General features: G+C 40.7%; 1 protein-coding gene across 1 annotated transcript in view; it reads right to left on the reverse strand.

The window, feature by feature from the left end:
• ADCY8 (adenylate cyclase 8) overlaps positions 1–26,192 on the reverse strand; it is a 208,661-nt gene that overhangs the window by 151,428 nt on the left and 31,041 nt on the right. The window contains exon 2 of the mRNA XM_081817142.1: positions 10,454–10,603. Coding sequence (XP_081673268.1) covers positions 10,454–10,603 — 150 coding nt within the window. The remainder of the gene's footprint in view (positions 1–10,453; positions 10,604–26,192) is intronic.

Genomic DNA, 26,192 nt, shown 5'->3' on the forward strand with positions numbered 1-26,192 from the left:
TTGAGGGTTGCTGGAGTGGTGGGGGTTGGGAGGGATCGGGTGGCTGGGTGAAAGACACTGGGGCGGGTATGTGCTATGGTGAGTGCTGTGAATTGTGTAAGACTGTTGAATCACAGACCTGTACCTCTGAAACAAATAATACATTATATGTTAAAAAAAAAAAAAAAGAAGATAGCAGGAAGGGAAAAATGAAGGGGGGGGGAAACCGGAGGGGGAGATGAACTATGAGAGACTATGGACTCTGAGAAACAAACAGGGTTCTAGAGGGGAGTGGGGTGGGGGGATGGGTTAGCCTGACGATGGGTATTAAAGAGGGCACGTACTGCATGGAGCACTGGGTGTTATACGAAAACAATGAATCATGGAACACTACATCAAAAACTAATGATGTAATGTATGGTGATTAACATAACATAATAAAAAAAATAAATATCTTTGTCTTTCTCGAAAAAAAAAAAAAAAACATAAAAATAAAAAATGGGGACACTAAGATGATGATCCTGACAGATGTTACACTGGGGTAGGGCTCTGAGACGTGAATTAGGCACATGCCTCACCTCTCAGAAGAACCAGCTGAGAAATAGACACCGGAAGTATACAGGAATCATAATAGACACTGGTCTTGCTGGCAAAGGGATGGGGACTGTGGCTGCAAAGTGAGTGAACATGGGGTTCTATGTCTTCTTTCTGTACTGGCTACAGATCTCCAGCCAAAGAGAGGGCAGCTGGGCCACTGTGGGGCTCACTGCCTCAGTGAGCTAACTGTGGGGAGGAAAGTAGCCTGCAGGAGTGGGCTTCCTGCTGGAGGAGAGGATCCTCATTGTCACCCCACAAAGAGACCTGGAAAATAAACACATTACACAGGAATACTCCTCTCTGTAAGATGGACAGGGACAAGAATAGATGGAGAGAAAACTGTGGGTCATGCTTCATTCATTTCCATGAGGTGTCATATGGTTGCAGTGTCTCTGATTTCATAGATCATAAAGAAAATGCAAAGACAACTTCTTTCGCGAGAGGAATCTCAGGGTGGAGTGACTACAGGTGGCTAGACCAGTTCATACTAGTTAGAAACTGGTTAGCACCCATTAGAAAGCTTACCAGTGTGGGAGGGCTTAAACAAGATTAGAAAAAGAAATTCAGGGACAGTTAGTACATATATGGTGGAGACAACATCAACAGGAATTGGTGCCATAATTGATTCAGATGGATCAGGTCAAAAAAATGTGTCATATCAGAACAAAGGACATTTTGGGGGTGGTGAGAGGATCCTGAACAGGTGGAGCCAGTGATACCACAGGGACATGCAGATGAAGCTGCCCAGCAGGATACTGATGATGGGCATGGGGAACTCAGAAAAGAACATGGTGTTAGAGATATTGACGTGGAACAATCCAGAAGTGATGGCTGAAGTCACAATAAATCACCACAAGAGAGATAAGAGACAAAAACGGTGATTCAAAGGCTATTTAAATTTATTAAAATTTAAGAATCAATTGCTCAGTCATACTAACCACATTGCACATGCTACACTCTGGTCCTATGTGGCTGGTGGTTTCTGGATGATATAGCTCTAAAATTTTCCCATCATCACAGGAACTGGACAACAGAGTTGCAGAGCATTATATATTGGGGTAAGATGGTGACTGGAATAACATTTCACTTTTTATCCCCAAAATACCTGAGGGAAATGAAAGTGAAACCATGAGAAGAAATGAAATGACACTATGACAAAAATAGCATGGAGATGGAGAAACTTGCAAGAGTCAGATAATCAAGAAGATGCCTTGAAGTGAGATCTACTTTTTTAAATTTGAGGCACAGCTCTGCCAAGGCTGAAGTCATTTATGTGAGGGAATAACAGAAGGAGAAGCTGGACCGGAAGATCAGGAAGATGGAGTTGTTAACTGCCAAAGAGAGGTTGGACTCCTGGTTTTGGAGGACAAAGACCTTGGACACCATAGCACAAGAGGAGAGGATTTCCCAGATCTATTTATTCACAAGTAGTTTTGCATGAAAGACTACTGGGAAAACACAATGACAGCACTCATGATTATGGTCATTGTCTCTGCTTTTCTTCCCAGCTTGGGCTTCTCCCCTTCTGGATCCAGAGCGATTGTGAGGCACACAAATTAAACATATATCCAATCTCCAATGAGTTTACAGTGTAGAAGGAAAAATAAAGCAAGAGCACAGCAGAATGGAGAAGGAGATTAACACCATAAAGAAATACACACACACAAACAAAACACTCATGGAGGTCACAGTTGGGGAGAAAAGAGAGGCTCTTTGTGGAAGAGGTGACATTTGAGCCGAGTGTTTCGTGATGAAAGGAGTGTTGGACCAGGAAGGGAGAAGAGCAGAAGCAAAGGCATGAGTGTAAAAAGATAATAAGAATGTTTAGGAGAACAAGAATATTCCAGTATACACTAGAGAACAGTTAATATGAAATCATTAATAAAAGATAAGGATGAGCATGGCGGACGGTACATGGGTAGTCTTAAATGCAAGAGATGGAAAACAGTAGAAAAATGGCTTGATGATAGGAGACTCAAGAGGTTTTTTGGAATATAATGGGAAGACAGCAAGTTGGAGCAGAAAATCCAAATATTTCGAGATTCTGGCATTTTCAGGTCAACCTTAAATGAATGAAAGAATGAATGAATGAATGACAAGGCGCTGCCTTACTTAGTTATCTGTAACTTTAAAAACAATTCTGTAGGGCACAAATATGAGTGAAACTAACTCAGAACTCCGTAGGAAACCTAACTTTCTCACCCAAACTATTGTCCTAACCACTAGTTTACACCAATGTTGTCTAACAAAGATGTTTAAGTTAAACAGAATTGCTTTAAAACAGCTAAAACATCTGCTGCATTTAATAATAATCTTCCTGCTGCTGCAACATATGGCATCATCAGAAACTTTATTCCAGTGCCCCCGGAGCTTCTGAGACACCTCGAAATGCCATGATTACCATAAGCAGGTTTCGGTAATTCTCAAACTAAAAGAAAAACAATTAATTCATTTTAATATTTAAAATAAACATGGGCCATTGGATCATTTGGGAGGAGAAGTGGGATTACAGTAACTACAATAATTAGAATTCAGCTCCCCAAAGATAGATGTTCTAAGATTCATCTTCTAGAAGGAAAATTCCCCTGACAGGTCTGTGTAAGACATGTGTTCAGGCTGTCCCTGTCGATCCTGAACTGGATAAGCGTCCTCCCCCCACCGTTATTCATGGGGGTCACAAGGAGCACAAGTCCCTTTCCTTTTACATAGGAGAATTATTACAACACAGGTAGGTAGAAGTAAGGCCAGGAGCCAAAGTTTGAATTCAATATAACTGAGTTAAATAGACATTAATCAGAAGATCTTATATTCCAGCCATTGTGCTGGGTAAATGCCAGGAGAATCAGATGAATTGAAAAGAGCAGGTGCCTCTAAGTAGTCTGTACTGGCCGTGGAGGATAGAGAGACACTCAGGCTAGCAAATGTCATAAAGTGTGACAGGCTCTATAACAGAGTTAACTTTAAGGCATGCTGGAAGCAGGAGCAAAGCATTTCCACACAACTTGGAAAGATGAAAATCAAGCCTCATGGAGGAAGGGATGATGGTGGAGAATTTTCAGGGTGAAGACATTAGGAGGGAGGTGGGCTTTCCAGGCCGAGAGAACCACAGAGCACAGGGCCATTGAACAGTTCAGGGAGCTGATGGTCCTATGGTATTGCAAGAATGGAGAGGGAGTGGAGAAGAATCTGGGGAGAGACAATGGAGGCTAGAAGGTGGAGGGGTGTTGGGCCCCATGTGGGGGTTTGGATTTTATCTGGGAGGGAACGTGGCCACTGAAGGGTTTTCTTGCAGGCAAGAGTGACATCAATGTCATTACCATCACAGCATCCTCTTTCATATAGCTTAAGTATATACTCTGCCTCCATTAAGTTCATCCTTAACCCTCACCACAACCCTTGGAGGAAGGCAGAATCATCATGCTCATCTTAAACTGACAAAGTCAAGGTCTCCCGAGGGAATAGTTTACCTACATTTCCACAGCCAGGAAGCAAAGAAAACAGGATTGGAATCCATATCTTCCAGACATTGAAGGTTTAGCTCTTAAACCCTATCCTGTACTGACTCTGAACCAGACCAGGGTTTTGGAAAGAAGAATAGATTGGAAGAAGAGAAGCTGGAGACCGAGAGACCAGCTAGATGTTTAGTATGTGCTGTGCTGGTTACAACTGGGGATAAAATTATTTTAAAAAAAGGCAATGCCCTTGCCTCCCCCAAAGAAAGAGCCAATATGTGCTCAACCTCTTGATGCCAATCTAAATGAAACATATCAAAATTTGGATCCATTCAGTAGTTTCTCCCTGGCATTGTGCCAGTGGCCATGGGAAGGAAAGATGTTGAGAGCCACCTTGAAGAAGCTAAAAACCTAGTTTGAAAGCACCTGATTTCTGTGCATTGATTTTGTATCAGTTGCTTTCTTATACACTAACAATGCAACTGTAGGAGGAGAAGTTAGAGAAAGGATTCCATTTACAATAGCACAAAAAACCGTAAGATACCTCGGAATAAACCTAATCAAAGAAGAAAAGGATCTATACTCTAGGAACTACAGAACACTCACGAAAGAAATTGAAGAAGACACAAAAAGATGGAAAAATATTCCATGCTCATGGATCGGAAGAATAAACATTGTTAAAATGTCTATGCTACCCAGAACAATCTATACCTTCAGTGCCATCCTGATCAAAATTCCAATGACGTTTTTCAAAGTGCTGGAACAAACAATCCTAAAATTTGTATGGAATCAGAAAAGACCCCGAATCACCAAGAAAATGTTGAAAAAGAAAAACAAAGGTGGGGGTAACACGTTGCCCTATTTCAAGCTATATTACAAAGCTGTGATCACCAAGACTGCATGGTACTTGCACAAAAACAGACATATAGACCAACGGAACAGAATAGAGAACCCAGATATGGACCCTCAACTCTATGGTCAAATAATCTTTGACAAAGCAGGAAAAAACCTGCAATGGAAAAAAGACAGTCTCTTCAATAAATGGTGCTGGGAAAATTGGACAGCCACATGCAGAAGAATGAAACTCAACCATTCTCTAACACCATACACAAAGAAAAACTCAAAATGGATGAAAGACCTCAATGTGAGACAGGAATCCATCAAAATCCTAGCAGAGAACATAGACAGTAACCTCTTCGACATCGGCCACAGCAACTTCTTTCAAGATACGTCTCCAAAGGCTAGTGAAACAAAAGCAAAAATGAACTTTGGGACTTCATCAAGATAAAAAGCTTCTGCACAGCAATGGAAACAGTCAACAAAACAAAGAGGCAACCCACAGAACAGAAGATATTTACAAATGACACTACAGATAAAGGGCTGGTATTCAAGATCTATAAAGATCTTCTCAAACTCAACACCCACAAAACAAATAATCAAGTCAAAAAATGGGCAGAAGACATGAACAGACACTTCTCTGAAGAAGACACACAAATGGCTAACAGACACATGAAAAAATGTTCATCATCATTAGCCATCAGGGAAATTCAAATCAAAAGCACATTGAGATACCACCTTACACCAGTTAGAATGGCAAAAATGGACAGGGAAAGAAACAACAAATGTTGGAGAGGTTGTGGAGAAAGGGGAACCCTCTTACACTGTTGGTGGGAATGCAAGTTGGTACAGCCACTTTGGAAAACAGTATGGAGATGCCTCAAAAAATTAAAAGTAGAGCTACCCTATGACTCAGCAATTGCACTACTGGATAGTTGCCCCAAAGACACAGATGTAGTGAAAAGAAGGGCCGTATGCACCCAATGTTCATAGCAACAATATCCATAATAGCCAAACTGTAGAAAGAGGCGAGATGCCCTTCAACAGATGAATGGATAAAGAAGATGTGGTCCATATATACAATGGAATATTACTCAGCCATCAGAAAGGATGAATACCCAACTCTTACATCAACATGGATGGGACTGGAGATTATGCTAAGTGAAATAAGTCAAGCAGAGAAAGTCAGTTATCATATGGTTTCACTTATTTGTGGAACATAAGGAATAGCATGGAGGACATTAGGAGAAGGAAGGGAAAAATGAAGGGTGGGAAATCGGAAGGAGAGATGAACCATGAGAGACTATGGACTCTGAGAAACAAACTGAGGGTTTTAGAGGGGAGGGGGCTGGGGGGATGAGTGAGCCCAGTGATGGGTATTAAGGAGGGCACATACTGCATGGAGCACTCGGTGTTATACGAAAACAATGAATCATGGATCACTACATCAAAAACTAACCAATGTATTGTATGGTGACTAACATAACATAATAAAATAAAATTTTTAAAAAGTAATAAAATGCAAAAAAACCAAAACCTTGTTTGAAGAGACCTACCTGCTTGCTCTCAACGATAGACCCACACACGCAACCTCAGGTTATCCCAGGAAAAAGCCTCTTTCCCCGGACCTCAAGCATATCATCATACTATGGGACCTGCCAAGCAAGAGGGCTCATGTGCCACTTAGCCTCTAGCTACTGCTTGGCAATTTTCTTTGGAAAAATGATTGGGTAACCACTATTAAATATTGACAATCTCAGTCATTTTATAATCATCTATTCCATGCTGGTTTTCAGGAACTGCTGGTGGGCTATATAGAGGAATGAGCCATGGGTCACTCTTAAGGGGTCAGTTACCTTAACAGGGTAACAGGCATGCAGTGATCGAGGTCCAGTGTTCCATGGTGGAACGGAGGTGGGCAATAAATTTTCTTCATTTTGGTATGCCCATCAGGGAGCTATGTCAATGCATAGTTAACACTCAATAAATATATACTGAATGGAAAGTGAGCATAGTGGTATGCCACTGAAGAAAGTACATAACTTTGCTAAGGTGTCGAGAACACCTACTTTCCCATGTTGCTGTCCTTCATCACATCATATATATCATATCATCAGTATCTTTGCTAATTCTTTCTTCCCTCTCTTCCAATAATAAAGTTCTATTCATCCTCCAGGCCCACTCCAGAGTGCAGACTGAGACTGACTTGTCTTTGTAACCCCACCATGAGTGGATGGATGAGTAAAGAGAATGATGGGAGAAGTCATCATGGGAGTGCTCATAACTGTCCCAACATCCTTCTTTCAGGATGTTTGTATGGTTAGACCCTTATGTGGCAATCTTCACTGCTTCTCCCGCTGAGCTAAATCCTACTCACACATCAACTCAGGCATCATTTCTTTTAGGTAGGCTTCCATCAGCCTGCTTCTAGGTTTGATCCATACATTATTGCCAGAGGCATCTATGTAGCCATCCTTTTCCATACCTGGTAAACTCTGGAAGACCAGGAACCAACTGCTAGTCACTGTTGTGTTCCCAATGTCCAGCAAAGTTCATGGCACATAATAGGTCCTCAAATAAATTAATTCATGATTGAGCAAAGTAAGTCATTTAAATATGTCCTTTGTATCCTACCACAAGATAAAGCCAGCTCTTGAAAAATCCCACAAAACTTGAATGTTTATGTGGAATAAGGCTCCTAATTCTATACTTTTATAAGTACCAAAAAATGCAGTTTAGTCTCCTCTGGGATAATTTCCCAAGGAAAAAGGATCTGCTGTCACTTAGGCCCTTATAGTGTCTCCTTTGCATGGTACAGAATTTCTAACAGTTATGGTATTATAATTAGCTCTGATAAGAGGTAAATGGGGTTGGATTTGTTAATGACACATGATATTTTAACAGATATGGAGCCTAATGCTAAGCTCTGGCCGCTGGAAACCAAAGTCAAACTGCCATCCTGATTTCCCTCCAAACGAGTTAACTTTCACCTGGGGTTTCAAGTGAGACAAGCCAATCCATAATGTGTTCTCATAAGAGTCCTCCTGGGATTGAGCTCTGTTGGCTGACTCATAGACATCATTCTGCACAATCATGCTAATAGAAACTCTTCACTGAGCTGCAAGAGCACTACATACAGTACTTCTCATCAAGATGCCTCTTCAGGACGGGTATTATTATTCCCATGCTACAGATGGAAAAACTAAAGCTCATAGCTTACTTGAGCTCACTAAGACAGTAACTAATTCACCAAAGATGTCAAATCCTGAGCAGTCTCATTGGAAAGCCTTCTCTGCCCATCTACCACTGAGGAAGTTCTCAGGGACAACAGAGACCTGAAGCAGAGACCACATGTCAAAGGAAAGGAACCTTAGCATTGAATGATACAGAGCCAGCTATCTTAGCTACTGCCTCTGGGGGTAGGGCGTAGTCAATATACCAGAAACACGTTATTATAATGGTGAGCACAGGGCTATAACAACCTATAGCATATTTTGCTGTATATTTAGAACAAAGAATATTCCACCAAAAGACAGTTTTTTCTTTTAATGAGGCTGACTTATAAAACTTTTTAAGATTTTATTATTGAGAGAGAGAGAGAGAGAGAGGAAGAGGGAGAGAGAAACCCAAGGGGACTCTGCACTAAGCATGGAGCCTGATGCAGGGCTTGATCTCACTAGCCTGAGATCATGACCTGAGCTGATACCCAAGAGTTGGTTGCTCAACTAACTGCACCACCGAGGTGCCCCCTGACTTATAATTTTGTATTGATTTATACACATTATCTCACTTGAGGGAAACACAAAGCTGGAAAGAAAGATCCTGCCCCATGTATGGATGAGGAAACAGAACAGGGAGCTCACTGGCTTCAGTGACCCCACCAGGAGGTAAGACAGCTGCAGATGAACTCAAGTGACTGTTCCTACATTCCAGCTGTCACTTGTTCTCCTCCCTGTATAGTATTCTTTCCTTCCTTGGTCCATCAGCTTAAAAAAAATAAAGCTCATAAAGGACGGAGGAAGGTCCTTCTACCACGTGGGATGACTACATCACAGTGACTCCAAGACACTCAACTTGAAGGACGGGAAAAGAAGAAAAGTCTTATGGGTATGATAAAGCAATCATTTGTAGGACCTCCAATATTTCATAAACATGAAACAAAAGCCTGAGCTTCCCAGACATCTCACCCACAATTGCCGTTCTCGTTGCAATAGGGCATCGAGAACAGTCAAATAAATTATTAATGCAGCAGTATTCTCTGAATTGGCAGGCATCCCATGGAAAGAGTGACGTCCCAGTCTGGCAACTGCTCTGTTTTTCAGAGGAACACAACATTTTATCCTGGCAGATACTCGTGTTGATTGCGCAAGGTGATTTCAAGTTATTTTTCTCAATTATTTTATAGGGCTATTCAGGACAATTATAATAAATCTATTATGAGGTTGCATAAGTATTCTAGACATTAATTTCAAAATTTCCGAGCTCTGATTCCTGTGAAGTCCACATAGGGTCTGGAAATTCAGTAGTTTCCTCTGTGCCCCTGGCAATGACATATGGCAGTGGGACTTGAGTTTTGGCCCATCCATGATCACACAGACCTGGCTTCACTCACTTCAAAGATCCATGTTTTACTGACAATTTGATCAAATTAAGATGAAGACAATGTGGCACTTTTTGGTAATTTCTCAAACTATTGTTGTATATAAAGCTTAATATAACAAGTGGGTATCTATAGATGTAACATTTTTAAGAGAGCCTTGGATGATAAAACTAATATATCTGTTGAGCATAGAATTCCCAAGAGCATAATATTTAGGAGATAATATGTTGATTCCATAACCAATTTTTCCATATATTCCTGTTACTCCTCTTTGAAAACTGCATTCAGAGGCAAAGATAGGCATGAATTTTGAATATCACATGAATAATTTTCATGGGGCAAATCTTTATTTTTTGAAAGCTGATTTCATTTTGGGGAAACATATAATTTAAGGCCAAAGCTATTTTTTAAATCCTTTTAACAGCTACCCAATCAGGATGTCCAAGAATCTTCATTTCAATCTCTTCAAACTGAAGACACATGGTCTCTGACCCAACCCAACCCCGTTTTCCCTACTGCATCCCTTCCCTAGGATTGGTATCACGTTCCACAAAATTTGTTGTGTTCTGTAATCTCTTCTGAAAATCAGGATGAGGTATTAGGAACTACACATGTACAAGATTCTTCCATAAGCTTACTACAATTTGGTATGTAATGAAAATATTTATTTCAAATAAGAGTTCACAGTTTCAAAAAAAGAGGGTCAAAAATGAGAATGTTAATGGGTTTTTAGGAACCATGGCCTTGTTCACAAACACAGATGTCAAAGTGTCAGAAAAGCACTTGGTGACAAATTTTATTTCTTGTAGACAACATTTAATTGAATGTGGGAAACAAGACCAACCTGCTTTGAGCTATAAGTTTAACATAACTATTTTAGACTCTGGAATCCATGACACAAACCTGAAGAAAACACTTGAAGTCAGGATGTGTTTGGGGAGGAAAAAAGCTCCATGTAACTCAGACACTACGCCTTTCCAATTGGTACCTGTCTTTGGTTTTCCGTCTCCAGGCGTAGCCTGGCCTCCACACACCTCCGCGTCTCCAGGAAGGCTTGGCGCTGGGCCCGGTCTGACAGGTAGCTGATGAAGATTCCAGCTGTGTTCATACACATGAATAACACTGCCTGGGCCACAACCTAAAACACATTTGCAAACATAGGCTGGTCAGATGATTAAAACAAGAGCTGTTTGGAGACAAAGAGGAAAACATAAAGAAAGACTTCCAAGGTAAATCTTAAGGTAGTAATCCAAACATTTAGCATCAGCTTAATAGAACCATTCGGGTCATGGGTGAAATGTCATCCCCCCATTGACCTTTTCATCCAATTTAAAGCTTCTCATACTGCAAGTGTGATTTGAACGTGAATTGAAAACTTGAGGTTAGATAGGAGCACTTCTCTCTTTCTCACTCTGCCTTACCTCTCCGCCTTCACTAGCTGAAGTTTTTAGCCTTCTAGATGGTTGGAGGAGCAGGTCAGAAGAAGGGAAAGGGACTAATAAGAAATAGCTAATAGTACTACTATTATATCTAGTAGCTCTTACAACTTTTTTTGATGATATAAAGGTAAATATACTAGCAATGAATGCAAAAAAAATCTTAGCAGAGAAATAGAAACCATGCACACAAAATGAAAATTCCAGAAGTGGAAAACACAACACTGAAAATTAAAACAGTCACTGGAGGATAGTAATAGCATAATGTAGGTGACAGAAGAAAAAAACCAATAAACTTGAAGATAAATCAATAAGCCAAGAATAACCTTCAAAGCAGTCAGAGAAAATGTTACAGACAGGGGACATGCTCTCTAGTTATGATAATGATTTTCAGGGTAAATAAAAAAGAAAGACATTACTAAAATACACTGAAATGAGGGGCACCTGGGTGGCTTGGTTGGTCGAGCATCTGACTCTTGGCTTCGGCTCAGATCATGATCTCAGGGTTGTGAAATGGAGTACTGACTGCATAGACTCACAGTGTGGAGTCTGCTTGAGGTTCTCTCTTTCCCTCTCCCTCTGCCCCTCCCTCTGCTCATACTCTCTAAATAAATAATAAATAAAATCTTAAAAAAATAATAAAATACACTGAAAAGTTTGAAAGTCAAACAAAATAAAGCTGGTTTTGCTGTGTAAATACTATATGAAAGAGAACTGAAGGAAAAAAACATTACTAGTGATAAATAAGGTCACTATATAACGTTAAGAGCTTTAATTCACCAGAAAGATCTAAAAATTACGAACTTGAGCACATTTAGCAACATAGCTCAGAATACACAATGCCAAGTGTGACATAAGTCTATGGCATTATTTACGAATCTGTCATCACAGTGATCTATTTTTTACACAATGTTCAGCAGTTAACAGATCAAACAGATTAAAAAAATCAGCAAAGGCAGAGACAACTTAAATACCTCATACAACTAACAAACTTGAAATGGAATACAGTATGCAACAACTAGATGGTACAAATTCTTTTTAGGCACTTATTGAATATTTATAAATAGGATTTTATGATAAAACCTGAAGGTAGCCTCAGCAAATTTCAAAGAACTAGTGGCATATAACTATAGTCAATTACTACAATAAAATCAATTTACAAAGACAACATCATGTGTTTGGAAATTAAAAATATTTCTAAATAACTCATGGATCTAAGAATATATTATAATGGAAAATATGTATAGTTAAAGAATAATATGAAAATACTACTGAACAAAATTTAGTAGTCCTCACAGAGGAATGTATAGTAATAAATGCTTTTTTTATTTTTTATTTATTTATTTATTTTTAAGATTTTATTTATTTATTTGACAGAGACAGAGATAGCGAGAGCAGGAACACAAGCAGCGGGAGTGGGAGAGGGAGAAGCAGGCTTCCCCTCGAGGAGGGAGCCCGATGTGGGACTCGATCCCAGGACCCTGGGATCATGACCTGAGCCGAAGGCAGATGCTTAACGACTGAGCCACCCAGGCGCCCAACAAATGCTTTTTTTTAAAAAAAAGCTGAAAATCAATGTGCTAGCCATTCAACTTAAGGATTTAGCAAAAAACAAAAAGCAGAATAAATCCAAAGTATGTAGAAGGAAAAAAAATAATAAAACAGGAGCAAAAATAAATAAAAAACAAAGATACAATAAAGACAAATATATAAATAAAGTCAAAAAGTTCATTTTCTGAAAAGACAAAGAAAGGATAACAATTCTTATAAGCTTAATTTAAAAGAAAGAGATACAGAAAAGGTCCAAATAAGCAATATTATGAATAGGAAATGGGACAAAGATATTGCAGAAATTAATAGGTAATAAGAATATGTTATGAAGTTTAATGCTACAAAAAATCTGAGATGGAATTGGTGTATTTCTCAAAATACATCTTTACCAGAACTGACTCAAGGAAATGGAGAAAAAGTCAATAAAAGGAACCATAATTAAAAATCTTTTCACAAGGAATATGTACAGAAACAAAACCAAAAATACCTAAAGCAAACATCCTGCTCAATGGAAAAAGGTTCAAGAGCATTTGTTTAAAGACCAGGGTAGCAGTTACCATCAAATGTATTCAACACCATTCTCGAATTCTAGCCATCTCAATAGGACAAACACAGAAACAAAATAAAAGTGATAAAGTTTGAAAAGGAAGAAATATACTTTCATTATTTTCAGATGATTATCCATGTGGAATATCCAAAAATATCTACAGAAAAATGACTAAAATTAATAATAATTTAGCAAAGATGCTGGATACAAAATCAAAATAAAATGTCAATTGCATTTCTATGCACCCATAACAAACAGAAAGAAATGAATTTAGTGGAGAAAATAATGGGATTTAATTTAAAATAATCAAATAAGACTTACATAGATGGAGGGTTATATACCATGTTATGGATAGGAAAGAATTGCTACAGTAAAGTTCTCAAATCTCAGTAGGTATTTTTACCTCCAGTGGAATTCAAGATGATTCTAAAATTTATATGGAAGGGCAAAGGGTCAAAAATACAAAAGATATTCTTAAAGAAGAACAAAATAGAAAGAGTTGTGATACCAGATATTGAGACTTATTATAATGTTTTAGCAATTAAAACATCATGGTATTGATATAGGTATCCAAAAATTGACCAGTGGATGTCAACAGAGAACCCAGAAACACAAAGGCACAAAGTTTGGGCACCACAGGTCTAAGGAGAAAACAGGGCTTTTCAACAAAGGGTATCAGGACAGTTTGTTATCCATTTAGAAAATAGAGTAAAACTAAACCCTTGCCTAATACCACCCATGGAAACACACTGCAGGTGGATTAAAGTCTTCACTATGAAAGGCAAAAATATTAAATTTTAGAAGACAATCTAGGAGAATATTTTTATCACCTTGATAGATTTTTACAATAAACCACAGGAGCACCTGGGTGGCTCAGTCATTTAAGCATCTGCCTTTGGCTCAGGTCATGATCTCGGGGTCCTGGGATAGAACTCCCTGCTCAGTGGGAAGTCTGCTTCTCCCTCTCACTCTGCCCCTCCTCCCCCACTCATGCACTCTTTCTCTCTTGCTCTCTCCTTCTCTCTCTCTCAAATAACTAAAAATCTTTAAAAAATAAAAAAAATAAAGCACACAGAATACAAACTAGAAAGAACAGAGGAGTATATTTGATTAAAGAATTTCTATACATTCAAAGACACCACAAATAAAATCGAAAGAAAAAAACTACACATAAACTAAGAAAAGATATTTGTGATACTTATAACCAGCCAAGAAGTAATTTTAGCTTACAAGAACTTGTACAAATGTATAAGAAAACATAAACAATCCAATAGAAAACAAGGGCAAAAGATAAACAGATATTTCAAAGACAAGAAAAGACAAATATGAAACTGAGTGCAACAATCTAGGAACTGTAAGTTAAAGTCCACACCCATTCCACACTTACTAGGTTGGCTCTAAAAAGAAAATATATAGTGGAGCATCATCAAATTGTCAAGGATGCCAGTGGGAATCTGAAATGATGCAACTATTTTGACTTTACACATTACTATTTAATTTGCGCCACCCCAGAATTTCACCTTTTCACACCACAGCCACCTTTGCATGTGTGGCCAGGAGACATATCCAGGAATGTCTGGAATAGCATTCTTCATAAGGGCCTGAAACTGGAAATACTCTGAATGTCCACCAATAGTGGAATAGATACATATTCTGTGATGAATTAAAACAATAAAATACTACTGAGCATTGAAAATATATGAACTATCACTGCATGCATCCAAATGGATAAGTACAGAAAATAATAATATTTTAAAAGGTATAATCCAGTGACATAGAGATAAAAGCAATAAAACTAGACAATATATTGTTTATGGACACGTGAGATAGCATCTGATGGCATTTTTTTCCTTACCCATCAAATTGTCAATGATCAAAAATTTGATGGCATACTCCTCTGGATAGGTTGTGGGATAAAGTCATTTCATGCCTAGTTGTTGAAGATATGAATTTTGCAATGCCTCTGAAAGTTGACAATATTCATGCTTATCAGCCCAGTGATTCCATTTCAATGGACTTATAAATATGACCACCAGGTGCTAGCATCAAAGGATAACACAGCATCGTTTACATGTAATTAGAAAGAACCTAAATGCTCATGAACAGAGGACTGGTTAAATTATAAGGCCATACAACTGGATCATATGCTGAAAAAATCAAGTTGATTTTCTGTATATGAGTACTGAACATTCTAGTACATACTGCTAGGTGGGGGGAAAGAGCAAAGGTCTAACATTTGTTCTCATTTTTATATGCACAGACTCCTTCAGTAAGGCAGTGGATAATTCTGGGGACAGAAACTGAAGTCTGGTTTATAATATCTACCTTTTATATTTTGAATATGTGCATGTAGTTCCTATCCCAACGCACGGATTTTTAAAAAGACTGATAAATTTATTGCTAAAAATGAGAAAAATGCGAGCTCCTCATCGTGACAATAAAGCCTGCTTGATCATCTTCAAGGTCATTTCATACCATTTCTCTCCTTACTCATTTTGTTCCAGCCAACAACCTGGTTTAGTTTCTGTTCTTCCAGTAGGCCTGTCCCACCTCTGGGCTATTGTTAATGCTGTTTCCTGTGCCTGAGACACACTTCCCCATATTTCTTGCCTTGCTGATTCCTCTTATCCTTTGTTCTCGATTTTATTATTGTTTTTTTCAAAGAGATGCTCCCTGATCACTACATCAAAATAGGAATTCCCTGTTATTCTTTGTTCCTGCACACTGTGCACTTATCACAGATTGTAATTGTGTATTTATTTGCTTGGTTGGTTGTTTGATGCCTGTCACGCTGGATTATTAGTTCTAATAATGCAAGGATGGTGCTCGTTTTAGACATTGATTGACACCTAGTACCTAGCATAGTGGATGTGCTTAGCAGAGTACCTGTTTAAGTGCTCAGCAACCACTAAGTACTAAATATTTGCTGAATGGATAAACAGCTTTCCTATGTACCACTAATCATCATTTACAAGATATGATGAAAACAGTGATCTTATTCACAGTAGCAATGATAATGTAAAACACCAAAGAATATCCTTGACAATAATAATAGCAAATGTGTGAGAGCTGGGGGTGGGGGGGAGTAACTAAAGTATGCAACGTTACAGAGGATAAAGGAGGGAGGTATTTCTAATAAGGGGTGCCATTATTAACTATGTAAATAGTGCCCGAATCACTTTATAGCTTCAATATTATACTCCCAAGTGGAAGCCAGTGCAGCCAGTTAAGCGCCCGACTCTTGGGTTTGGCTCAGGTCATGATCTCAGGGTCATGAGATCAAGCCCCAAATCGGGCTTGCGCTCAGAGGGGAGTCTGCTTGAGATTTTCTCTTTCCCTCTGCCCCACGCCCCCATGCCCTCTCTTTCTCTGAAATGAATAAATAAATCTTTTTTAAAAAGGAATGCATGAGTTAGAATACCAAAGACATTTTTACAAAAGGGATTTGGAAGTGGGGAACATGGGGGGCTTGCCTAGCCAAAAGGTAATACAAATCATCATGCTCCAGTAAGTAAAATTCTGTGGCAGTAGAGAAAATCTCAACTGAAAAATTAATAGAATAAAATGGGAGTACACCACCCAGAAATAGCCAAAAGAGAAGACAACGAGTTTTTATTATGATACATATAGCTCAACAATTCGGTGGGAAAAATAACTGTCAGTAAAGGGATTTGTTGACTATTAGTCAACTACGGGAAAAAAGACTGAAGGTCACCTCATGCTATATATGCGTATAGATGCCAGTGGATTAAGGAGTTACATGTGGAAAATGAGCCAGTAAGCACAAAAGCATGACCCAAATCTCAAATTAAATATAACTAAAAATTTTTTAAATTAAAACAATTTGATCATCTTTGAAGTAGAAAGCAAATTGGCAACATGTTGCAAAGTTTTACTCATTTCTTTTGACCCTCTGGCCCAACTTTTGCTTATCTATTTGAAGGAAATAATCAGGTATAGGACCAGAAACTTCTGTTAAGGGATTTTCACTGCAGCTTTCTAATGGAGAGAAAAAGAAAATTGCATATTTTTACCAGTAGGGACATGGCTGAATGCATTGGAGGTGTGCATACACAAAAGAACATAAAATCACAGGAAAAATATTTAATGGCATGAGCCAATTTGTATGATACATTAAGTAAAATGTAATTTTACTTTAATTCAAAACTTTTAAGATTAAATCTAAATTAACTTCAATCTTAAAAGCTTTAATTTAAAACTTTTCAATTTAAAGCTGTGTTAAAACACAAACCTATAAATCCAATGTAATCCTCATGCTTAAAATAAAAGGAAATATATACGCGTCCACACGTATAAAAGGAAATACATATATATATGTATATATATATATATTTGCATATGTATGTGCTTGCCTATGTGTAAATGTGTGTATATATGTGTGTGTATTGAAATAGGACAAACTCACTTGTGAAGATCTAATAAGATGGCACCAGGGAAACAAAAGCTGAGGAGATGGAGGAGAACAGAGCCCAGAAGCACACACTCCTATATGGACTTGATTCTTAGTAACTGACTTCCCAAATATCTTTACTGCTGCATTTTAGCATCAACTAAGTACCCCCCTCAAACCCTACATTGTTCAATAAGTTATTGTTCTTTCTTATAACTAAATTTTATGAAAGAAATACTTTTCCACTGTGGCAGCTGCAGATGTGTAGTTCCATGGAGGAGCGGCATATATTGTGACAACTCTTTTGGATTGGTCATATTCTGTCATCCTCCAAACTACCTAATTCTACCTAGGTCCCTGTGAGACCCCTCTGTAAGCCACCTCTGCCCTGCAGCTGACATGTTAAGTGTGAGATGCTTAAGAAGCACTTGTTGATCAATGCTCTATTTTTCTACCTTTATAGATCTGTAAACTGCCATGGATAAGCCTTCCTAGCCCCTCGCTCCTATTAATAAATGTAACCATTCAAAATTATTTATGGAGCAAGTTCTACATCAGGTATAGTTTCATAAACTGGGAGTGTGCAAAGCAGATAAATGCCTGCTCTCAACTCTAGTAGTGGGAGACAGGCAATCAACAAATAAACCAGGAATATTTAATAAGTGGTGGCGGTGTGTGACAAATGCTATGACGAAAAACATAGCAGCATAAGCGGCACAGAAAGTGACAATGAGGGGTAGGACTGCTCATTCATAGGGAGTTCAAAGATGTCCTCTCTGATACGAAGACATCTGAGTAAAAACCTGAAAGAAGTGAGGCCATGAGTCATGAGGATATTTGGGAAGAACATTCCAGGCAGAGGGAATAGAAAGTGCAGAGGCTCTGCAGCAGGAGAAGGACAGGTGGTGCCACCTGTTTTTGTTACCTGAAAGAAATTCGAAGAGGATTTTTGCTTTAGCCATATGTAAAAAGAGTGTCCAACATTGGTATGTTACAGAAGCCACATGCACCCCAAGCAGGGAGAGTGGCAACACCCAGCTCCTTCCCGGGGACCACACGGCATCTCAGCAGCAACTGCCAGAGCTCTGTGTCTGGGAGCATCTGTCCTTTATCTCAACTTATTGTGTGCATCCATTAGCCACACATGTACTAAGTAGATCAGAAAAGCCTAAGAGGTGATTTTTGGGGTCTGGGAATGCTCAAAAAATTTTCCATATAAGTCAACGCTAATTGCTTCTTGGCTGTGCACCATTTTCGGCCTATGAGAAGTTTCATAGGAGCATTCTACTTTTGGAAAGCAGGGGAAACCTGCATTGATTTTTCTCTCCATGGGACGGGAAGGGAGTTCCGAGTTCTGGGGACTGGGACAGATAACCCATCTTCCATGTTGTAAGGGTCATGCTGGCTGCCAGGAACAGAACAGACTGCAGGAAGGGCAAGGCCAGAGGAAAGGAGACAAGCTGGAGGCCTCTTACAAAAGTCCCATTGGAAGGAGAGTTTGGCTCAGACCAGGGCAGCAATCATGCAGGCATTGTGATATGGCTGGACCCTGAATATGTCAAAGGAAAACATATTAGCCCGATTTGCAGATGGGTTTTCTGTAGAGTATCAGAAAAAGTCAGAGACCAAATGGCCTCCAGAAACACCATTACTCTGACTGCACAGGAGAAGCACCTGGGGGCTTACAAAGATGCCAGTCCTGTGGGCCCTACTCAGACCTATTGGGTAAAAATACCTAACGATATGGCCGGAGAATCTTTCATTTTAGAAAGCTCACAAAATGATCTATAGCAGTGGCTCCACAGGCTGGCATAAGAGAATCTCTGCTTCAAAAAAATGGCCTGAAGCTCACACATAGCAATACTTTTTGACCTCCTTTTTGTAGGTCCACCAGCCTTACTAAATTCTGAACTCCCAGAGGGCAGAGACCATGTCTGTTGTATCTCCATCTCTTATGCAGGGCCTAGGATCCTAGTGCTCAGCAAACACCTGTCCAGTCTGATTTGACACAGTCACAGGAGCAAATTCCAATCACCCACCGCTCTGGTCCAGTTTTGTAATCACTGGGAACAGGGAGGTTGTCACTGAGGTAGGAAGCCCTCCACAACCTCATCCAAAACAGGACAAGTCCCTCCCTACCTCCCCCCACACCCTCCCCCAGCCCCTGGCATTGGAAGGGTCCTCTATGGGCCCAGGGTGGTGACCACGTGTGGACACTGCTGTTTGAGGCCAGGAGGCTCAGAGTTGGAAGGGCTCAGAAAGTCGGCTTCCCCATTTGATACAGGATTTGCATTTTGTCACTGCAGAAAAGATCCACTGCTATTCATTGCCAAGTAGCCAGATCAGAGGTAGGGAAAGAAGACCAGGTCCCTGGGGGCCTCACAACCAAAGTGTGCACTTTCTGGTGCCACAGAGGATGCACTGCATTTTGTCTGTGGCTCACTTTGTACAGGAAACCTCACCATGGTCTACAGCCCAAGCTGCTGATGGCTGGAGGAGGCCTGCTTTATTAAGAACAGGGGAAAGAGGGGCGCCTGGGTGGCTCAGTTGGTTAAGTATCTGCCTTGGGCTCAGGTCATGATCCCAGGGTCCTGGGATCAAGCCCTGCATCGGGCTCCCTGCTCAGCAGGGAGCTTCTCTCTCTCCCTCTGCCTACAGCTCCCCCTGCTTGTGCTCCCCCCACCCCCGTCAAATAACTAAATAAAATCTTAAAAAAAAAAAAGAACAGGAGGAAAACCCTCCTTCCACTTGCTTCTGGGTCTCCAGAAGCATCCACTCAAGTGCCGTTGTGTGTGTTTTCCAGTTCTGGAAAAGTGATTCTGTCCCTGGAGATAGTTTTATTTTTAAAACTTAGAAAGAAAATGAAGAAGAGATGTGTTGTAATCCCATAAGGATTGATTTGTATTTGGATAATTTCCAATATTTTAATAGAAACCAGAAATTTAAAAGGTGTTACCCTGCAGCTTAATTTATATGAGATGCTGAAAACTAATTTTTAAAGGATTTCCACCTTGATTTGTCCTTTGCATTAACGGTACATCATAAATTTTGGAGGATATGCAGGATGAAATTGGGAGACTACCTAATCGCACGTATAACTTACTTTTTTGAGTTCATATTAAGCACAGGGTATCTTACGAAGTAATTTTCATGTATGTTCTTAGATAATCTCAATGGGGAAGGAAGTATTGTTATGTCCATATAAGGAGGCTGAAGTTCAGAGAGGTTAAGGACCTTGTCTAAGATTAAACAGCTCTCCCGGTGGTAGGGCAGGGAACTGAACGCAGGAAGTCTGACTTTGCGGGATCCAAGCAAGGGTTGGCCAGGACCTGAAGGAAACCTTGGATATTCAGAAGAAATGGAGCCCTTTCAGGAGACCAGGGTAGAATTTAGCAACTAAATACTGCACCACACATGAGGCAGGTTGGATGTTTTGCCACATAATGGGCGTAGGTGAATGATGCAGGTAGAGGCCTGGTATCTGCAGGTGAATGAGCCTGGCTGACGAGGGTCTGGCGTCCTTCTCTAATTGAAACCTAGCATTTATCGAGCACTTAGTATATGCCAGGAATCGTCCAAAGTGCCTGGCAGGTTTTCATTCACGTAGACCTCACAAGAGCCCGATGCGGGAGGCACTGTTCATTCATTGGCTCGAGATAACAGACGAAGCCAGCGGCAGAGCGTCACTGGCATCAGAACTTCCTGCACTTTGAACTACTGTGCCCTCCACCCTCCTCCCTGAGCCCGCTGCTGTGCGAACACAATGAAAGTCCACGAGAGCCACAAATGCGGACTCGGCACATGCATGGCAGACACTAGGGTTTGGCCATTTTTTGTGGCTCGGTTGCAAAGCCTGGAAAGGGGAAGGAACCGTGCAAGAGGTGTGTGTGCCGTCCAGCAGGCTTGTTCTAACACAGTCCAGAAGGCATGTAAGTGGTTCTAGGACATAAAAGAGAGTCACCCAAGGCAGGGAAAAGGCCTTCGAACACATCTTAAAAACAGTTACTTACATCGATTCAGAGATTCACGGAGCACTTGACTGTGAACCAGACCCTGTGTTAGCCAGAAGTCTGCATTCTTAACTCTTCTCCCAACAAAGATGTTCCAGGCCACCAGTTACCTCCATCCATAAATGTGAAAACCAAGAACCTGAGAGTAACTTGCCCAAAGGTTAGAAGATTCAAGAGCCGTGAGGAGCACCAGGCTCTTTAACCCCAACGCCTGTGTTCTTGGCAAGCTGTGGCATGTTTTTACAAGTCCTTCTTACAACTGGAGAAATGTCCCCGTGTTTGGGCCTCTCTGCGTTTGGACTGAGGCTTGTCCTCATGGACATTGATGGCTGCATCCTGGGCAGAGGGAGAGGCTGCAGAAGTGGGAAACATGAACACAGGGCCGAATGATGAAAATAATACTCTCCACAATCCCCAGGGATATTTCAGGTTTGGTGGAAGGGGGTCCTGACAAAGTGAGTGGGGCAGCTACCCACAAGAAGTTTTTGCACCTGCCTGGTGCTAGAGCTTCTGTAGCCAGAGGCCTGGATTTGCATACCTCATCTTTACCACTTACTAGGCTTATGGCCTTAGGGAAGTCACCTTTTGCCTTTTTGAGCCTCAGGTTTCTCATCTGAACAATGGGAATAAAACTTCACCTCATAGAAGTAATGTATACATATGCATATCTGCATCTACATATATATATATGAAAGCACCTAACAGCAGACATGTAATAGATGTTCTATATATATTTAAATATAAGGCCATCTTTTTTTCTCAATTCTCTTCTTTGGTGTCACACAAACTTTTTTTCTGAATAAAGGATGCCTTACAATTTTTCTTCCTGCAGGTTAAGAAACACCCCAGAGGAGCACAAAGTATTAAAATCTTCTGTATTTATGTTACTTTACAAAGAATGTTTATTTCCCATTATTTACTCTCAGAGAAGATAGTGGAGGTGGGGATTAGGGAGCCAACTCTGGAGTCAGAGTGGGCCTTAAACCACCATGTTCCCCCAGGGTGACCAAGGCAAACCATTCCCCTCACTAAGGGCCGGATACTAAACAGCTCAGTTTGTTGTTCGGTGAAGAGCTCAGCAGCCTAGCCCAGTGGTTAAGGATCTGGTCTCCCAATAATGCCACTTCCTTGTTGCGCGACCTTGGCCTAGTTAGTTGATTTCTCTGGTCCTCCAATTTCCTCACCTGTAAAATAAGAATACTTTCCTAGAAATATCATTGGTCAATTGATGAAAAGCAATTAGCAAAGGGCCTGTAGCACAGTAATTACTCAATGAGTATTGACTGTGGTTGTGGTGATGGTCATTACTACTTTGTTGTCTTTTACATCACAGTGGTGACTCAGTGAGGGTCTGAGCGAGTAGGCAAACAGTCACGTCTATGTTTTGGAAAGACCACTCATGGCGTGGCACGCGGAATGCGTACACCCAGGTTACACTCCTGTCTGTAAGACTTTGGTGAAGAATGGCACGGAGGAAGGATTAGCTGGATCCCCAGCAGTGGCTGAGTGAACAGGTGGGACAGACAGTACAAGCAACATCCTCTGCCAGGGTCGTGGGCTCTCCCACAGCTGCCGGCCCGTGACCACGCTTCCTGCCTGCCCTTTATAAATAGTACACACGGAACTGGGAAAATAAATCATGAAGGGAACGGAATGAAGTTTAAAAAAATATAACAGAGCCATCAAGTAGTAAACTTAAGTGAACATCTAGGAAAAAGATAAAAAAAAAAAAAAAAATGAGTCCTCCTGAACTCAGTTAGCAAACAGTAAGAAGTCGCACAGACTGATGAAAAACCTCCACGAAAAAACCTAACTTCCTCAACTGGCGTACTGAGAAATGACCACGTAATGAGGGGACAACGCAGTCTTTTCGGAAGACCACCAAAGAGAGAATTTTGGAAAAAAAAAAAAAAAAAGAATAACAGAACGGAGTTAGAAGACTTTTCTCACGGACTTAAAAAACTGTGATGTTGAGGAAGAAGTAAAAATTGAAAAGGCTAACCACAGGAAGGACTGGAAGTGAGGAAAAATAAGTGGTTAAACTCCTTAAAACTGGACAAGGTACCAATTGACGAAGTTGATTGTTTCTTAAATAGGAGCAACATTAACAGCTGACTGCCCAAATTTTAAAGATAAACCATGCTCATGCACAGCAGGTAAGATATTAACATGGTTACAATGTCTACTCCATTGTCCTCAAAGAGATGAACAAAACAAATAGCCCTAATTGTTCCAAGAGGGTTTTGCAGCCTGAGGTGACTCCACCACTTAAAATCTCCTGTCCACCTCCTCATAAGGGGAGTTTAGGAGAACTTCTATTTCCACTCCCCGATTGTGTACCAAACACTGTCCTTTGGCCTCCAGATGTGCCATTTTATAGACAATTCAGTAGCAATCCTGCTTGATCTTATTAGCCCCCTTTCACAGAAAGGTGAAGCTCAGAGACGTGAAGTAATTACTTAAGTGGGGTCGCCAACTGTCCTGGCTTGCCTGGGACACAGAACTTAGTTTTAAAATCTGGACAGTCCTGGGAAAATCAGGAGGAGTTTTCATCCATGCTCTTCCTCACAATCCACAAACTACGGGCCAGACAAATCAGTCCAGCCTCTGTTTTTGTAGTGCTCGTTAGCTAAAAGTGGTTTTCACGTTTTTTAAGGAATAGTGGAAGGAGGAGGAGGGGAATGACGAGGAGGTGGATGGAGAGGAAGATTTCATTTTGTGGTTCATAAAACCTAAAATATTTAACTATTTATTGTCTGGTCCTTTTTTTTTTTTTTTTAAGATTCTATTTATTTATTTATTTAAATATTTATTATTTATTAGAGAGAGAGAGCGTACACAAGCAGGGGGAGGGGCAGAGGGAGAGAGAGCAAATCTAAAGTAGATGTCCTACTGAGTGCAGAGCTGACTCAAGGCTTGTTCCCAGGACCCCAAGATCATGACCGGACCCGAAATCAAGAGTCAGACACTCAACCGACTGAGCTACCCAGGTGCCCCTATTGTTTGGTCCTTTGCAGAAAAATCTTGCTGACCCTGCCTCCCCCATCATTCTGGGGTAATTTTAGGGAAAGAAGGTGGGTCCTTTTGCTCTTCAAGGTGGTCTCGGGGTAACAGCATATGTGTGTCAGTGTGTGTATATGTGCGAGTGTGGGAGGTAGAAGGGGAAGGTGGGACAGGTCATGGGTGACATTGGCTCACCAACCTGTCAGGGGTCGAAAACTTATAAAAAATTGGGGAACTTACTAGAATACATGTTTTCTGGTTTCTAGTCCAGTGTTCTTCCCCGTGAAGTAGGAGGAAACCTACAGAGGGTGTTTCCACCTTGTCACAATTCCTGGTGGCTTAGTGAACAAATCACTTCCTGGGCCATTGCAAATGGTGGCCAATGTTGCAAAAAACGAAAGGTGCTTCAGAAGATATAAATAACCATAACCGGTTCTCTCACAACCCTGTTTAGATCTCCATGAGAAATGTCAGAACTGATGTTTTCTGAATAATTCCCCAGAAAGGCATGGGTGGGTGCCAAGGCCAGATGACAACCCTTCCATGGAGGCATTTTGTTCAAAGAGAAGATTTTCATTTTTGATGAGACTGATCTTTCAAAACCATTCATGACTCTTGTTTGCAACAAGCATATAAGACTTCCTGATTATCAAACCAAAGGAGGGAAGAGAAAGATATCCTATCCAACACAGATAACAGCCAAGATGGAGAGAAGCCACATCTGGGAAACAGTAGGTGCACGATAATGAGTGAATGTACAAACAGTAGAAAACATATATGAATTGATGGTCTGATAAACTCTTTACCGCAAAAAAGAATGAGTATCACTGAATTAACTTGTTATAGATATTAATGACTAGGGAGAAAATCAAAGGCCCGTGTCTATGCTACGTCGAGATCACATTCGTACAAAACCGACAAGTACCAGACCTCCCAGCTTCCCCACACTATTACGAAGGTGAAAAAGGCAGGTCCTACCCTTAGAACAGTGGGTCTCAAACAGGGGAGATTTTGTGCAGTCAGAGGCTTCCAGCAATGTCTGGAGATATTTCGGAATGTCTCATCTGGAGGGGGCAATACTGGTATTTGATGATGGCGGCCAACGGTGCTGCTAACCATCTTAAGAGCACAGCCTCCCTGCCCAACAAAGAATCACGCTGCTCAACAATCAACAGTGCCGAGGGGGAGAAACCCTCCCTGGCAGTCACCCTCCCTGGGAGTCCTGCAGTCACCAGCACACAGTAGATGCTCAGTAAATTTACTGCTGGGTAAGTGGGAGGTGCACAGCTTCATTTTCAAAACTCGCTTTGCTTACAGAACACAACAATTCTCTTTCAAGTAGCTCCACCTTTCTAACCTTGTTATGTGGATTTCTTTTCTTTGTGTAACTAACCTTGAGCTATCTACTGAGCGGCACACTGCGGGGTACAAAAATAAGACAGGTGATGTCCTTGCCCTCAAGGGGCTTGGGTCTGGTGGGGAAGAGAGATGATTAAGTGTGCGATTCTCACATGGGGTGGCGGGTGTCAGGACAGAGATACCCCAAAGGCAACTGATGGCGGTCATGTCAACAGCTGACATCATTAACTAATGAACAGTATTGAGCACCTGCTGTGTCATAGGCACTGCTTTTTTATTTTATTATGTTCTGTTAGTCACCATACAATACATCGTTAGTTTTTGATGTGGTGATCCACGATTCATTGTTTTCATATAACACCCAGTGCTCCATGCAGTACGTGCCCTCCTTAATACCCATCACCGGGCTA

The sequence above is a fragment of the Leptonychotes weddellii genome, chromosome 4, assembly GCF_054177405.1.
Source record: "Leptonychotes weddellii isolate Sample4059 chromosome 4, ASM5417740v2, whole genome shotgun sequence".
Classification (NCBI taxonomy): Eukaryota; Metazoa; Chordata; class Mammalia; order Carnivora; family Phocidae; genus Leptonychotes; species Leptonychotes weddellii.